Consider the following 18198-nt stretch of genomic DNA (forward strand, 5'->3'; position numbering starts at 1 on the left):
GTTTCCACAACTGAGTTGAGTTGGTAAGTCTTACTGGTTAGGCTACCTATTTGATTACTATGGATCTGGCTTTCTCTTGCAACCAGATTAAGCTTCATACAACTTCAACGTCTCTTTTTTTATTAAAATATTTGTTATGAATATATATTTGTATAGCGTGAACATAGATCAAGAGCAGTAGAGTGCTATACAGGTAACAGAGCAAAATCAATGTTGGGCAAGAATTTAACAAGTCACCAAGTAAACAATAAGAATTATCACAGCACAATATACAGATTGGGGTGTGAACAAGGCAGCTAGAATCTAGGTTTCATCCAGGTGTATTTGGAAGGGCCAAGTCTTCACGTCTTTCCTAAACTAAAGGAGTCTTGGCACAGTTCAAATTACCACTTGGGTGGCCAGGGGTGTTGCTAGGTTTGTAAATGATCTGGGGCTACGCTAATGTCAGGACTGTCAGGACTCAGGGCTAGCTTGCCTTTCGGTTGTAGCCTCTGAGCTTCTATCCGGCTTTACAACCAAAAGACCCGGGGGTACAGGCCGCCCCAGGCCTCTCCTGGTGACACCTCTGGGGATGGCATTCCAGAGGACCGGAGCATAGCATGAAAAGTACAGTTCTCTAGTTTTCTTTTTGTAAACCAGTCTATATTCCAATCTGATGATGGGTGTATTGCCAAATTAACATTTGCTGCATGATATTTGTAGCTTGCCGTACAGGAAGGCCAGCGTACTAGAGGTGGTTGACTTATATGTGAGGCACGCGATTTGGAACCAGATCGTAGCCAGGATGGGGAGCCAGAGTAATTCCTGCAAGGTGTGTGTGGGGTGGGGTTTGTGGTACATTTTCAGAGAGCTGGCAAAGAGGTGCAAGTGGGCCTACACCACCATTCGGAAGTCCGGGGTTGGCAGAAATGGCTTGATCTTGCTGAGTAGCGACATCTGAAACCAACGCATTTAAGACTTCTTTTTTGTGACATGTTGTTGAAGGATTGATTGATATCCACAATGAACTCTGGGAATTTTGCTGAGTGGGTGAGGTGAGGGTTGAACTTGTCCAAGCAAATTATTTCCACCAACCTTTGAGTAGGTTCTGCTTAGAACGGTGGCTCAGTAGTATGAATTTATTCTTGATGGGGTCATGCTTTAAGAAGGCATGTTTGAATGGGTGCAAGGCATGTGTAAAGGCATGCGATATCGTGTGGGCCCTTGACCACGAGATACAACTGTGCCTAATTGCATATTTGTGTCTCGCGATATAGAATACTTCTAAGAGTCAGCTCAGCTGTTGCATATAGAGGTTAAAGATGGCTGTGGAATGCAGAGTTGTCTGCTGAGGTATCTGCCTTTTACTGTGCTAATGTCTGGATACTGGTGACCTGTTGCAAGTCTGTTTTTCCTGGCTATTGAAACAGAGGGGTTCTAATACTACAAACACTCCTGCTAGATGCAGAGCTCAGCGGAGCGTCCGCGAAGTTGTCTGCTGAGGTGTCTGCCTTTTACTGCCCTAATTGCTGGATACTGGTGACCTGTTGCAAGTCTGTTTTCTCTGGCTATTGAAACAGAGGAAAAGCTAATACTACAAACACTCCTGCTAGACACGGAGCGTCCGATGAGTTGTCTGATGAGGTGTATGCCTTTTAATGTCTTTTGCTGTGACGGCTTGACCGATCCTTACTCCATACATAAAGTAAACCTACTTAGATATCTATCACCATTGTGCCGGTGACTGCGGGGGGCTCCATACTCCCTTTGACTAGTGCACTGTTTACATGATTCTTGACACTATTAAAACACTGCCTATTCGCCGTCAAGAACAAATAGAACACTGAGTTTTTTGTGCCGGTGACTGCAGGGGGTTACCTTCTTTCTACTCCCTTTGAGTCTGCATTGTATCCTAAGACCTACCTGAAAACTAAGTTCCCTGTGCTGGTGACTGTGGGGGGGTTTCCCTTTTTTTTTACTTCCATTGAGCCCCGCATTGCTTTTTTTTTTTGTTTTTTTTACAGCTGGATATTATTACTGGTGGATATTGGTGGATATTGGGGCGGTACATATTTGTTTCAATCTTTTTGTATAAACTTCTATGGCTCTTCGCCCTGGTCTCCAAAGCCAACCCCATATTCATATTTTAGCCAAGAGCAAAATCGCAGATCTCCAATTATGCTCTATTCAAAATACTGATGGCTCTGACGACAAGCAAACCATACCGGACGGAACCATTCAGTGCTGCAACAAGGCGGATATTGTTTCCGCACTTAGACTCAATCTGGGCGTCCCTAAATCTTGTTCTCATTTGAATGAAACACCTACCTACTGCGCTGAGAAGCCCCAGCATAAGGGTCGTGGCAAGCGAGGCCCAAAAACTAATATTGAGGTGAAGGATGGTACCCCTCCAACGAGGTCTCCTATAGCAGGCCAATGTATAATGGACTATTTCCCTAAATTATCTGGCACGAGTACTGAGATTAAATCTATTTTGCCTGTCAGGAAAATTGCAACAATAGATTGTACCCAAATTAATATATTAAACGATCTAAGCATAATAGAATATGCAGATTCAATAGTACACACAAAAGCCTGCGAAAAACACTAGATAGGGTCACCCAACAAACTTGTGATGCCTCACGTGTCGGCTCTCATACTGAGCTGACCGACTTGTTAGCACAAGAAAAGCAAAGAGAAGAATCTTTTTCATCACCTGATTACTCTGCACAACCAAGTAAAGGAGTGATTCACCATACAATTAGGGAGGCTGATGAATTTGTTACACTGTCATAACCCAGCCTCTAAGCCCTCAACATGGTTTTAAGTTCTTTTGTAAAGTTTTATGATAACATTTGGGATGAAGTGAAGGTACATGCTATAATATTGTCATCAATTAACACAAAGATTGAAGACTTAGAAGCATGTGTGGGCCACCTAGCATCTCGTGGTATGGTCCATGTTATAGGTGAAAATAGTGGTAATAGACATGTACCCACACCCATTGATACTATCAGTATAGAATAATCTCTAATTGAAACAACATCTGGCTCTAATTCCACCCTTACACCTGAGCTCCCTTCTAAGGGGATCGAGATGTGTTCTGATATAGATATAGGCAACAAACCCGAACAGCAAACAATGGCCTTAATCTACACTCAACAAACAGGAACTATTGATCTTACTAATAATCAAGGGGAAAAAAGGATTATTGAAAAGGCGTACCACTTCCTCAATAAAATGGTTTCGCAAACATTCAATAATCGATTCCATGAAAAGGTCTGAGAAGTCGGCCAAAGGTGGAGAATTCTTACTGACCCCTGTATGCAAAGAGAGTGGTTCAGAGATTTACTCTGTCCGCCCAAAGGTTCCGCTGGGCCAGACTAGGCTGGTTGAGCAATCTGGGCTAAACGTTCCAGCTGCAATTTGTGGGACATCACTCTTTATTCTGACTGGTTCTTTATCTACCAATGTCTGCCATAGCTGTTCAGTTATCCCCAAGGCACCTGCCTATGTAGATGATAACACAGCGAAAGTGCTAAAAGTAGATGCTGGAATACAGACAACCTCTGAATCAGAACGCAAAACCGTATCTTTTGAAGATTCTAAGCAACTCAAAACCAAATCCCAAGTCACATCCTTGGTGTGCCTGGCCGAATCAACCATATTGACATCTTTCAACCTGACAACGCAGGCAGTGGATGCGGTCTCGTGTTATTGCAGATGTGAAGCCAGGCAAAAAGAGTGGTGCACCAAACACGGCTCAAAATTCCATGGAAGCTCCATGCTCTTTTGGTGATAAACCATGGGAGGATTCCGCTAGTAGCCGTGATCAGATGTGCTTATCCTCTATCCTCAAAAATAAACACTCAGATTATGGAGGTCATTACAACCTTGGTGCTAAGTGCACCAACTTTACCACCATGGTGTAAACTATGTTTACACCATGGTGGATGGCGGATTTACCGCCCCATTCCAAGGTGAGTGGGGCGGTAAATCCCCATTTCCCATTTTCCCTTCCCCATTCCCATTTTTGCCCCATAGGGCATAATGGGAGTGGGAAAGGCGCTAATTACGCCGCCGTAAATTACGGCGGCGTAATTAGCACCATGGCGGGTTAGCGCCATGGACTTTAACGCCTGCCAAAAGCAGGCGTTAAAGTGGGAATCCGGCGTTAAGGGTTAACGCCGTCGATAACCCTTAACGCCGGGGTTGTAATGACCTCCTATGTCTCCATTGAACAGACTAATAATAGGAATTTGGGTTGCTTGTTTGATAAGTTATATGTCCCGAGTGAATGCCATTCTTACCTCTGTTCTGGTACATCTAACCCTATACACCCTCGAACAACTTCTTCAAGTTTAGATCAGAATTTCACTGAACAAAGACACAATACAAATCTAGGTTGCCTACTCGATAGGCTATACACCCAAGTAAACGGCATTCAGAAGTTAGTTCAGGTTCAGTGAACTCTATACAGGTTTATAGAATGCCCTTAGATAATACAACTAATTGCTACACTTGTGAGGGGGTCACAAGCAATTTAAGGCCTGCAAATAATGTAACCCAGTGGGGAATTAACTTCCAAAACTTAACAAATCAATCATGTAATTCTGTTTTGCAGCACTCAAATTCCAATTTTTGGACACAATCTAAAATAAAACATGTGGCTAGAGTACATGCGTCCAGAGTGCACAGCAGCGGAAATATGTTTCCATATGAAGACAATAATGTTCTATTAATTTCTAGCCTCCTCAGTGACAATGTGCCCATATGCCTAAATTGCACTAATATTCTGTTAATTTTAGCAGAGATTCCGAGGCTATCAGGAATCTCCTCGGCAGACATTGAAAGGGTAGCATTCCCTGAGAAGAACAACATGTCACAAGCTCAACTTCATCTCCACTCCAAATTAGTGATGAACTTGATTCTATCCGAAAGATTGACTCTGAACAAGATTGGCTTTTCACTTGTTAGATGGGAGGAAGAATCCCATGGTGTATATGCCCCAAAGTCAAAAGATAATCCTCAATTCAATTATCTAAAGAGGTGTAATGGAGAAAAGGTGCATGCAGGTTTCACGAAGATAGATCGCAGAGATTGCAGGGGCCTGGTAATTCTGGCTCCTGGTCGAGACGATGATGAAGATGAACAATAGCCTTGCTGCTGGGGAATTAAAATTACTCTCATGGAATTCTCGAGGAAGCTCTAAGAACCTGCAATTGTATAATGATTCAGGAAACCTGGTTGACATCCATCCCTTCTTTAGATGGGCCCAATGTCTTCTTCCAAGCTGCAAAATCAAGTGGAGCGGGTAGACCCTACGGTGGCTTAGTTATAGCACTCCAATCAGATTTATTGGTGGGTAGCCACCAGATTGTGAATCTGCCGTATGGGATCTTAGCTGTTGAGATGTAATTACTTTCCAATCAATACCATGTCCTGTTGATTAACATATATTGGCATAAAGGGGTCGGAGTGCTGGACGGGTTCTTACAGACCATTGTTGATCTAGTATGTAAGTGGAAAACTAGAACTGGCCCACGATACGTCCTGTTAGCTGGCGATTTGAATGGTAAATTTGTACTGATGATGGTTGATGATCTACTATCCATTAACAACATTGACAACCCCCTTTATGATCTAAAATCTAGAGTGGGTCGGCAATGGAGTAGCGCAATGGCCGCTTTGAATTTGCATTCACTTAATGGTCAAATTGGGAAGTTAGATGGTAACAACCACACTTGGTTTCGAGGTAATAGTAAATCAACGATTGACTATATTTTAGCAGATTTGCATATGTTTGAAATTTGCTCACATTTTTACTATTGAATGAAGTGATCATTGCATCTTGAGGGCCTTTTTTAACATACCCTTTAAATTCATAGATAAGCAAATAACAAGCCCAGCAGACTTAAAAGTAACTCCACATGGTAATGCTATTCGTAGTTCTGCACTGGATATGGTCATGTTAATTGATGATTTCAGGCAACCGATGTCCAACACAACACTGGAATGGAAAATATAAGTCTTTAATGTAGTCCATTTTGATTGTACAATTGAGGCACTTACAACCGATGCAACATATAGCCCTAACCTCGTGAGGCATCCCGTACATAGGACACATCTGCACATTTATGATGTCCAGTTGGTCCATAAGAAAGCTGATATGAAATCAGCGTTGAGATCAATAAAGAGTCAAACTATTTCAAGGATGATTTTGCCAAATGCAAAGTTATAAAACAAAAGTACAACAATTATTAAAACATCGGCGTGCAGCTTTGGTACAGCAGGACAATTTATGCTAATAGCACTATCCAAAGAAGATGTGGGTATGTTCTGGTCCTTAATAAATGTCAAAATCTGTTAGCCTGTACTGCCTAGCTAAATGCAGTAGATGAGCCAACATGGGTGATGTTTTTCTTGAACCTTATAACTTTGGGAAGGCAAAATCCTTAACTCTTGTTGATGAATTTAACAATGAGATGAGCCAAGAAGTGTATATTAAGATCGACGCCAAGTTGGTGTATGATTTAATAATCCAGAGTAACTCATCTTGAGCAGCTTGGACCAATGGGCTTACGAATGATATTCTAAAAAAAGATCCAGAAAACTGGCAAATTCCCTGACTATTTTATTTGAAAGTGTTGTGTCAATGAAAACGTTCCCTAAAACGTGGCAAAATGCACACATTGTTCCAATCTTTAAGAAAGGTGTAAGGTCTGAACCAATGAACTACAGACCCATCTTGTTGTTAGATGTTGATAGCAAGATCTTTTCATCCATCTTACTCCAGCACTTGGAAACATGGGTCTCAGAATTGCATCTAAATTTCAAGCATGCTTTTGTAAGGCCCATTCTATGCCCTTAAATGGTCTGGTGCTAAGATCTATGCAAGACACAACTTGGTTTACCTCTGAAGATTGTATCTATATAGCATCTATTGACCTGTCTTCGGCCTTTGACCATGTTGATCAAGCAAGACTATGGGGAAAGTCGAAATGTTGGGGTATTCCAAGCGGCTTATTGGAGCTCATCATAGGACTTCTTGAAAATGCAACCATCCAGTTGAGGTTGAATAGAGAGGGGGCTATATCACGTTGTATTCTGACCCTGTCTTTCCTGCGACAGGGATGTATTCTGGCTGCCTGTTTATTCAACCTCTATGTGTCGGACGTGAAGGACTATTTGAGTTGTGCTGCATTGGTGGCACCCAGGTTGGGTGTATTGAAGGTATCTTGGCCCACATATGCGGATTATTTCTTACTCTTTGACAAATCACGAGTAGGGCTAAAAAGACTACTCACTGCCTTCTCTGCATATGCGAGCAATAATGGTCTCAAGATCAATTGAAAGAAAACAGAAATTCTAGTCATGTCTAGAAGCAAAAGAAGAAGGGCTCAGATGTGGTCTTCGGAGAATACAGTAATTACCTCAGCATCAAGTATGACATATCTCGGCTTCATCATATCAGCGTCACCAGGCGTCTGTAATTTGAGACACATGCTCAACCAAAAGGCACCTATGCTGCTCTTCCAAGTTTTGGTAATAAATCATAAATTTGGTTCCTTCTCTATTATTCCAGCTTTAACATTCTATGTGGGAAAATTGATCCCAAAGCTCATCAATGGACAAGAATTATTCTTTAATGTGTAAATTGTAATTCTCTCTTTAAGGGTAAAACCTAATCCTGATGCTCCTGAAAAGTTGTTAGCAGTTCGAAATCCTGTTTTAATTTCTATTGTATGATTAACATGCTTTTCCAAGAAGGAATAGATAGATATATTTTGTATTTTCCTTTTCTTAGTTCTCTTTTTTCTTTTCATTTTTTGGATGTTGTATTGAAATAATGTAATTATATCTGTCTAGTTCAAATGAATTTGTAAAGGTTATTTAAACCATATACAATAAAAAGGTGACAGGGCAGCATTGAGACACGAGGGAGACCATGTGGATCTCCTAGTGTCTGCCAGATTGGTATAATGTGATCCATTTCAGGACAGAGCCAGAAAAGCCTGTTTTGTATTCAAGTAACACTCGTGTATAGGCGCGTTGTAAATGCCATATCATATCATATCATATCAAATATGTGTGTAGTGTGTGATTGTCGACCATGTCAAACCCTGCTGACAGGTCAAGGAGGACTAGGAAACATGATTCCCCTTTGTCTATAATCTGAAGGGCATTGCCGACCACCTGGGTGCATTATGGGGTGGAACCCAGATTAGTAATACCGGAGCAGACCAAATTTCCTCTGTTTTTGTAAGTAGTTGTTTAGCAACTACCTTCTTGATGACTTTGCCAATGAAGGGGCGGCATTTGATAAGCCAGTAGTTTGTTAGGTCTTCCGCCCTTACTGATTGTATAACTCTCGATTAAAATATGCCATTCAGCTTGTTTGTGCTGCATTCATTTTTTAGAAAGTTGTTATTAAATAAATGACATCTTTTATATTGCGCTTAATGCTAGTGACCAGCATCTAAGTGTGGGGCCGGAACTCACACCTGTCTGCTCTGCGTTGTTTTGATTCCAAGACAAACATGATACCCCTGAGCTATCCTCCTGGTCCTATGCTGTGATACTGGTTTTGGGGGACGGGGGGGCAAAGGGTGTATTTGTATTCTAACATGATGTGCTGATATGTGGTATAGTTCATGAAGAACATGATATGAGATTGCATCAAGTGCTAAGAAGTTTAAAGTGCATTGGTTTCATTGTGAAAAAGAAGAATTGCCAGTTCAGATTTAGATTAATCAAATTCCTAGTTTATCTTCTTACCGGTGAGGGGTGAAACCCAAGGAAAATCTGTGAAGGGTATAGCTGAGTCTCAAAAACTCAGGAGTAAAGCATTTTCTTTTCTTGTATTAGTACAGTATTTTTCCAAGTTTGTTCCAGCTTTTGCTGATTAGGCCAGACACATAAGGTACTTCTGAAAGAAAATGTAGTTTTTTTTGTTGTAGTGACGGTTTCAAGAAAGAGTTTGAAGACATTAAGGAACCCATTAGCTGATCCCCTGTTCTTGAGATAAGTAACACCCGGTGTAAAATTATGGTTTATTCTGATGTCATTGAATATGGGTTGTGAGCGGGTCTCACCAAGGTGTAGGGGGAGTGTGGGGACAGTTGCCTATTGATCCGGGTTACTGAGAGGGGCTGAGCTTATGTATTCTTTTATTGAAAGGAAGAATTGGAACTAGTATAGGTGGGGAATACTTTTACAAAGTTTCTGTGGGCATCCAAGATGGTGAACAACGCCAATCACAAGCCCTTGAAGGATATTTCGATGACAAAGGCATTTATATGGTATCATGAAGGACTGATGTATGGGCCATGAACCTCTCGGGCCCCGATTTTGTAGTAGAGTATTCAGCAGTTGAAAACAGGGTGCAGTTACTTTTTGTTTTGTAAACCATGCCAGGAAGGAGGAATATAGTCATAGTGACAAGGTAACATAGAGTTTTAGCAGGACTGGTTTTCCACAGATTAAAGTAAGCTAGCAAATGTATAACTTCAATATTGGAAAGGTGTTGAACATGTTAGTGATTCTGTAAAGAAGTACAAAAGGGGAAAGCTGAGCTTAGTGTTAAAGGGGAAGGTGTATGATGTAATAAAAAACGATTCCTACTAAACAAGTGAGGCATGGGGTTGGTACATGAAGGACAAATGAGCTTGACTAAAGTGGAAGTCATCAGGAGTTGTGCCTTCCGGTGTCCATGACTAAATGATGACATTGTCGATCGCTAGAGGGCTGCAAAAAATGTTAGATGCTCACTAATTCACAGCATACCATAGGATTACCTAATTTACAGTAGGGGTGTCTTTCTTTGGGCTATACCTATATACTAGCCCAGAATAGTGGAGTACACTATTGTGTGTTATATACTCTAAAATTCAATGCCAGGCATATTAGGTCACCTTCCGAATGCTAATAAGGCAACAATCCACGAGGATGTAATTGTGGCAGCTAGTGAGCTCCATTTAGTTCTTATCAGCTGCTGCAATGAGGTCTACTCTATAAGTCTGTAAACCTAAGAAACGTCTTTAGATTCAAGCTTCTTTCGTGAAGACTGTTCCACTGTGCCAAACTCAGCAAGATCATTACAAAAAAAATGTGAGGCTTCTCACTTGTCTGCTGGAGATGTGAACTTGTATTCAAGCTCTGTATACCACTCGGAACAATCATGCTTCCCAGGGACAGACATTTATAGCAGTAGTATGCCTTAAGCTTCTGACCTTGCTTTAATTCTTTGCTGACAATTTTACCACTTTGAAGATTGTTTATTTGCATATTATCTTTGTGCATTCCAGTTGTTGGGAACACCAGCACGATTTGCGTCTTTTGGAACCATAGCTGAATTTGGCAGCTCAGTTTGGAAGACCTCCACTAGAGAAAGCGGGTGCACATCAACTGTGCCAGCATTTGTAGTTTGGACTATTAGGTGGCACTGACTTCATTTTTTTTTTAAACCTTTATTTTTGGTTTTTTACATAACATCAACTCAGAAAACGTAATGCGCAGGTTGCGTCCCCCTCTCCCCCTCGGCCACCCTCTCACCCCTTGGCAGTTCATTTTCCTCAGACCCAAATTGTGTTGGTTTGGCTTCTTTGAGGAGTATACTCTGGGGATTGGCTTCCCGATGAGTTGGAGTCAGCGGTAGATATCAGATATGCAATGTATGGGGCCCAGATGTCTGGTGGCCTGGCGTGGAGTGGCAGGATCTTTATGAAGTTTGTCTCCACGTCCTGACTGTAGGTCACGTCCCTCAGCCAGTCTTGCAGGTTAGGAGGTGGTCCTCGTCCCCAGTTCATTGCGACTCTTCTTCACGCTAGGACTAGTAGTAGGTCGGTCAGTTTATGACCGAGGGGCGGTAGATGTTTAGTTAGACCTAGCAGTGCCAGGGCCGGGTCTAACTCCAACCTGGATCCAAGGATTGCAGAGATTTTCTCCAGTACTTGTTCCCAGAAGCGCGTTATGCTTGGGCACGTCCATGCTAAGTGGAGGAAGTCTGCCACTGGAGCTCACATGTTGCTGGGGTCGCTGGTAATTGCGAGTGGAGTTTTGCCGGTGTGCAGTATATTTGGTGAATAAAGTTGAAGCGTATTTGTTTATACCTTGTGTTCAGCGAGACTTTTTGTGTTTGATGAGTGATGTACGACCAATCTTCATCTGTTATCGTGGTTTGTAGGGTTCTTTCCCATCTCTGTTTTGGTGTTTGGGGGGGTGGGCACTGTGTCATTTAGTAGTGTTCTGTAAATTTCCGATACCAACCGTCCATTACCTTGTGATTGGATAACTGCATGGAGCAGTTGCCACGTCGGTGGCTGTCGAGGGAAGGTGGGCAGGGTGCCTTGTAGTGTGTGGCGGAGTCTAAAGTATATGAATAAGTCCAGTGCGTTGTTGCCTCCCTTTTCTCTGGCTTGTTGTGGGGTGATGAATGTGCCCTCGCAAAGAGATCTTCGAGTGTTTTTATTTGCAATTTATCTGTCCAATTCAGGTAGGTTCTCTCTGTGGTTAAGGGGAGTCCTGTTATGAATCTCGCTAGAATTAAGGCAGACAACCTCGTCTGGATGTTGGTTTTCAGTGCGATCCTTTTCCAGATAGTGTATGTAACCCGGACAATGTTAAGCGTATTGTGGGGCACGTTGATGTCCCGCAGAATCAGCGTTCTGAGGAGAAAGGGTGTTGCCAGTGCCAGTTCAATTTGAACATGAGATCTGATGAGGTCAGTAGCGTACCAGTGCCCCAGGAATTGGGCTTGCGCGGCCCAATAGTATAGTTCCGGATCGGGTAACGCCAGGCCTCTCTTCCTCACAGGTTGTATAAGTGTAGAGTATGCTACTCTCGCCACTTTGCCTGCCCACACCAAGTCGAGTATTAGGCTCCAGATGCGATTTAAAAATTGCAGTGGTAGTAGGATAGGGATATTTGTGAAGAGGTATAAAAGTTTGGGAAGGTGACTTAATTGTTATTGACTTAATTGGAGCTGTAAACCTGTTGCTGGTGTAATAACAATGCCCTAACACGGTCTGCCTTCAGCCACTCGATTTATAAACACTGTGGGTGTCCTTCATTGAAGTCCTGTTAAAAACAAGCATTGGCAAAGCCAACAGTTTTGGCTTGTGTATAAGTATTAGGCATTTGCCAATCACTGCTATTAGATGGCCAGGTACTCAAACCATTTTGCACCTGCTCAATGGCCAGTAAATACCACTACGGAAGTGGCTGGCAAGTGCCTTTCCGATACCATAGCCAAAACAGTGAAACACTCAAACACCTGGTTCTCCTCTGAAATTAAAGAGCTCCACTCTCAGAAAAGAAAAAACACTGAACACCTGGCAGAAACTACCCTCCCCAGCCACCCTATCCTCCTACAAAAAAAATCACCTCTCAATACAAAAAAGCCATAATCACAGCCAAGTCAGCTTCCTACAATGAAAGAATTGTGAATGCAAGATCTGAATCCAAAGAACTATTCACCATTTTCAAAGAACTCACCACACCAGCTACCAAATCACAAGATATTGTTAAAGACCAAACCTGGTGTAACTCCATACAATCTGCCCTATTGAATAAAATCAAACTCCTACAAGCAAAAATCAAGGAGCACTACAAAACACGTATCACAGCACATCAAATCAACCACCACTACTGACCACCTGCCCACCTCCAGCCCAGTGCCCCCTTCCGCCAAAGCCCCCATATCCCTTTTCAAATTCAGGGAAGTAACAGAACAGGAAGTCATTGAGATAATGAACAAGATTAAACCATCCAACTGCAAAGGAGACCGACGTCCAGCCATTCTGATTAAAGACTGCACTGAAACACTCGCCCCCTTTCGCAAATCCTCCTTCAACCCCTCCTTCAACACCAACACAGTTCCAGACAGTCTAAAAGAAGCTTGGGTACGCCCCCTTCTAAAAAACCTACTCTCGACCCTGAAGTTGCTAATAACTATAGGCCCATCACCACCGTGCCTTTCCTGCTCAAGATGCTGTATAAAGTTGCCTACACGCAAATCCAGGAATATCTTGAAACCAACCATATCCTAGGTAAAAGACAGTCAGGCTTCCGACCAGGTCACGGGACAGAGTCAGCCCTACTCGACTTAAAAATACAACTTGGGGACATCATGGTCAAAGGTAAACCGGCACTCCTTCTCCTGTTGGATCTGTCCGCCGCCTTTGACCTTGTCAACCATGATATCCTAGGCATGCACCTAAAAAATGAAGCGCACTTCTGCCTAGAAGCTATCGCTTGGGTGGCCTTGTTTCTAAATGGTAGACTCATGAAGGTCTTTTCAGACACTGCCTCGGCATCCCCTACTATCATCCACTGCGGCGTCTCTCAGGGCTCCTGCACCGCCTCCACACTCTACAATATATTTACCCTTCCACTCCTCAATGATCTCGACTGTTGCAACATAGCGTACACCAACAACGCGGACGACACACAGGTAATACTCCCACTAACTGGGACCTATGAAGAATATGTGACAGCCCTAACCAAAATTTACACAGCCATCCAAACCTGGATGGCTGCCAACGGCCTTTGCTTAAACGGGGATAAAACTGAGATCCTCATAGTACGGACCAGCGAAACTCTCAACAAACTCCCCCCACAATTTAAATCCTTCAACATCGATAACTCCATCATCACAGTCTCCAAGACTGTCAAAACCCTAGGTGTTCACCTAGATCCCACCAGGCCAACCAGATCTATGTTCCTACGTTCAAAAGATCCAGAGCTGGAGGGTCTAGCTTCCAACACCTCGCACCCAAAAACTGGAATGCCCTGCCTACCTCACTAAGGAACGAAAAATCCCACACCACCTTTCGCAAAACCCTAAAAACCTTTCTATTCCGCTAATGTTTAAACCAACATGCATAGTTATGCTTGCACTGTAACCATAGCAAAGCATAACTTTTTGACCCACTTGGTCTCTTACCACCTGTCATTGTTATCACTGCACTTAAAGCATTTAATCTTGTTTTTACTATTGCAACCGACTGTTATATCATACCATGTTAAGCTCAAGCCCGCTGTAACAGCGCCACGATGCCTCAGGGCAGTTCTGTGCGCTTTATAAATGCAAATAAATAAATAAATAAATAAATAAATAAATAAATAAATAAGTAAAAATACCTAGGCACAAGACCAAACTGTTTGCCATTGCCAATGCTTGTTGGAATAGTATTTGAAGAGAATTTAAGACGTTTTTGCTTGCACATTAGTGAGCTCACTCATTGGCAATGTTATGCTCGCTACAAACCATGGATTAAGAAAATAACCCCAGACTAGCATGTTTTGGTTGCATTCGATTTCTGTTTTTTGTATTTTATTGTGTATTTTTATTTGTGTATGTTTTTCTATTTTATATTTATTTGGGCATTAGATTTTGCTGCTATAATGTTGTTTTGCTGTTTGATTTTCTTCTGACTTTAAATTGCTCGCTTAGTCGCCTGTTGTCAAGGTTTGCACTCTAGAAATTAGTAACATAAAATAACAATAAATACATATAGTGCCCTCCGTCAGAGGTCTCTGCACCTGAAAAATTACTTGCCACTGAGCAGCAAGGCCAGGGAACGTTTTTGGTTCTTCAGTGCAGGATCTGGGCAATGATAAAGATCCACTACAACCTGTTCTGGTCTGTTACTCAAATTGGTATAAGTGAAACCAAGACACCCAAGTTCTTGGAACAGTTTCCCTGTTTAACAAAACTGTGTGGCCCTGGGCAATATGCTCTGTCCCTGTGCCTCGGTCTTAATTTAGAAACAGATATATGTGGTGCTGTAAACATGTAACTTCTCTGAATCCACTACGTTTATTTTACTTGACAAAATTTCGTTCTACATCAAGAATGTTCATTGGCCGCCATGTACTTCTCGGTCAGCCTTCTTATCATATCATGATCTTACTGCTTGTTTTGGTCTGTCTTTTCTTCTGCCATTTGATGCCTCTCTGTTCCTCCTAACTGTATTTTCCCCTACGTGTGCCCCATTTTCCCTTTACTTCTATTGCGGCCTACCTGCCACCATGGCCACCGCCCACCACCTGCTCTATCATTCTCTTCCCTTGCCAACTTTATATCTTTTTAGAAATATTCCCTTTTATCTTTGAACACGGAAGCGAGAAGGGTGGTGTTACCTGGCCTTGGAGACACATTTTCCCCCTATCTCATCTTCCCCTTTTTTTTGCCACAGTCCCCCTACCCACTTCTCCCCTTGCTACCTGTCCATTGTGTTGGGACCAAGTGATTGCCCCCATAGCATACATTTTGTCCACGCCTCTGTCCGTCTTGCATCCTATAGCCCATCCTACACATTACCATTTTACTTAAATGTGTTTCTTCTGTCTTATTCTTTCCCCCCCTTATCTTTTTACTTTCCTTGTTCCACTGCTTTGATTTGTTGTGGCTGACTATGTCTACTATGCTCGTTTTGATCGCCTTGGCAGGCTCATGCAATCCTTTTACACTTCTTCAGTGTTGGTAATTTTGTTTGCAGTGAGCGGTGTTTCAGGGATTGGGATTTTAGACAATGTAGGTGATCCCCCTAGGAAAAGGTGAACTTTTGTAGTGAAGGCTAATTAATCATCTAAACTAAAGTGGACCCTTCCCGCTTGGCCTGCATTTCCCCAAAAGCTGTGTATTACTTTCCTGACCACTGATGCGTTAGCCCATTTTCCTATTTTATAAGAACCAGAACCCTGCTCACTAAAGTACTTGTGGCTTAACATGATGTTGTCGTGGTCATTCGGAGATTTACCTAAATATGTGAACTAGTTAGTTGCATGGCCTTTAAATTAAATAATCTTGCAAGAGGTCATTACGGCACATGATATATAATGTATGTAATGTATGCCTCGTTACTGGCGCCGCATTCTAACTGATCATATTACTATATATGATGTTTTACTTATTTAAACATGTCTACGCTTCCTCCATTTAAGCTATTTTGCACAAGGCCAGACTTGAACAGCGTCAGCTGCAAAACACACCGCATTCCCTAAAGTTGTATGCAACTATAAGCATCTCTTTCTCATGAATGTGAAATTCTCCTGCTTCTTGAATGACTTAGAGCCTGATTATACATTTGGCGGTAGGGGTAACACATCCTGTATTCTAGAATATCAGGGGCCTGATTACAGAAACCTTGCACCGGTGCACATGCAAAGTTGCATGGTATTATCATTAGGCTATTTCTAAAACCACTGGGACATATAAAAAAAAACATTGTGACCATGACAATGGCAGTTTGCCATGCTTAAGCACCATGGCAAAAAGTTGGCATAGTGCAAAAAAGATACATTTTCGATGCATTTTTTTCACCAGGGCAAGGTTTGTCATAGTGCTAATACTATTCCGTATTAGAACTAGGGCAAACCTTGGCCTGTTGCAATAATGCATTGAAAATGTATCTTTTTTGCCCAAGGGCAATATTTGCCCTGGGGCTTATACCATGCTAAACTGCACTTGTCATGGTGCAATAGTTTCCTACTATGTCTCAGTGTTTTTAAAAGTAGGGCACACTTTGCCCTAGTGCTAATACCATGCAAATTTGCACGTGCACCGGTGCAAAGTTTCTGTAATCTGGCCCCAGATATTTTACCACACGACCAAACTATGAGTTTCCTTAAAAAATATTTTTTGCGGCTACATTTTGTGTGGTGGTTATTACCACATTAAGTAAATACTACATGCTGTAATTCCCAATCCCCATAGTGGGGAACAACAAAAGGGTCCCGCATGACTTGGAATCATGAGGAGCCATCAAGTTACCAGAATATGTGTGGGGCAACGGAAACTATATTTCCTGGTATTATAATGAATCCCTTGACTTTGCCAGCATTAGCTCTAACGTTTGTTCTTCCTTGGATGCCCCGTAGATTCCTGCAAGTACGTCATCTGCCCCTGGTCCCTTGTTCTATCTGGTACCGGAAGTCTGTCCGTGCGAGATGTGTCTCACCCAGAGATCGCCCCCTTCAAGGCTCCAGAAATGGTCCAGACGCAGAGTAAAGATAAGCAGACTCTGCTGGCAAAGGTGAGACCCCCACAGGGATAGGGAAGTTATATGCTATAAAGTATGCTTTTGTTTGTAAATAATTGTCTTTTTCAGAGCTGTGTCTTGGCCATTGTTAACAAAACCTAAAATGCCACAGGGCGGAAAATGTGAATGCAATGTACATTTTACATCTCAGATTTTGGGATATAATGCATTTTTTATGTCGCTGTTTTTTATAGTGCTATTATGTGCAGTGGTTCTGGGTATATTGTGCTATTTTATAGGTTACACTCTGAAATGCTATGTTCTGTTATGGTGCATGGGTTAAAATATTGTGCATTATTTTATTGCTGCGCCGCTGAATAACTTAAGTATATGGAAGGAGTTTAACTCTTTGGTGGTTGTATAATGCTTGGACCTAGCTTATCTGTAGGTTGGTAATGTCGCTCATAACTCTGTGAGAAATCATTTTTATTCAGCGTTAGCCAATAACATTCTTAAAACATCAATATTCAACCAATAACATTGGTTAAAAACCATAAAATCCTTATTTTAAAAATAGTCTGCCATAGATTTTAAGTCCCTCCTTGACAAAATTACAAACATCAGATATAAAATTTAGATTGTTAAAATTCATAAATAAATTCATGGCACTCGTGATATCCCTAATTTCCAATTTAACAAAATGGTTTTTAAAACACATTCTTCTCGGGCAAAGCAAAATAGGGCATAGCGGCTAAACATGTAGAATGTTCTCATCATATCCGAATCCACAGAAGCTTTTTTTGTGACCGCCCACCAAAGTCATTTTCGCTAACAGCAGTAAAAAATGTAGGCGGGCCATTAATATCATTTTTCTATGCTCCAGTGATCTCAAGGAATTTACAGCAGCTATCTCGTGGCCGTTTTGAGATGAGGCCACATAAAATGCCATTGATGGTAGAGAAGCTGCACGGTTCATCATAGAAGCAAGTTCAAGTTTCATTGCCTTATCCTTAAGTGTAGTCTTCAGTTCAGACGGTCGATACCCCACTTATTTATCAAATTATTCCTGTAACTATACCATGAATATTTTTCTTTTACTGGCAACGAGAATATTTCCCGCATAGCATTTAATCTGATCGGATTAGGGATATTACATTTCTTAGTTTTGAGATAAAATCCCCAAAAATTGCACTCACCAAGGACTGCAATACTTTTTACACCAAGTTCTGCTCAT

General features: G+C 41.9%; 1 protein-coding gene across 3 annotated transcripts in view; it reads left to right on the plus strand.

The window, feature by feature from the left end:
* The window catches only part of FRMPD2 (FERM and PDZ domain containing 2), an 878187-nt gene that overhangs the window by 208809 nt on the left and 651180 nt on the right, over positions 1–18198 (plus strand). For all 3 annotated transcript variants that reach the window (XM_069611181.1, XM_069611182.1, XM_069611183.1), the window contains exon 3: positions 16864–17018. In XM_069611181.1, the coding sequence (XP_069467282.1) occupies positions 16864–17018 (155 nt within the window). The remainder of the gene's footprint in view (positions 1–16863; positions 17019–18198) is intronic.

The sequence above is a fragment of the Ambystoma mexicanum genome, chromosome 8 (genome assembly GCF_040938575.1).
Source record: "Ambystoma mexicanum isolate Mex_15411 chromosome 8, UKY_AmexF1_1, whole genome shotgun sequence".
NCBI classification, from domain to species: Eukaryota; Metazoa; Chordata; class Amphibia; order Caudata; family Ambystomatidae; genus Ambystoma; species Ambystoma mexicanum.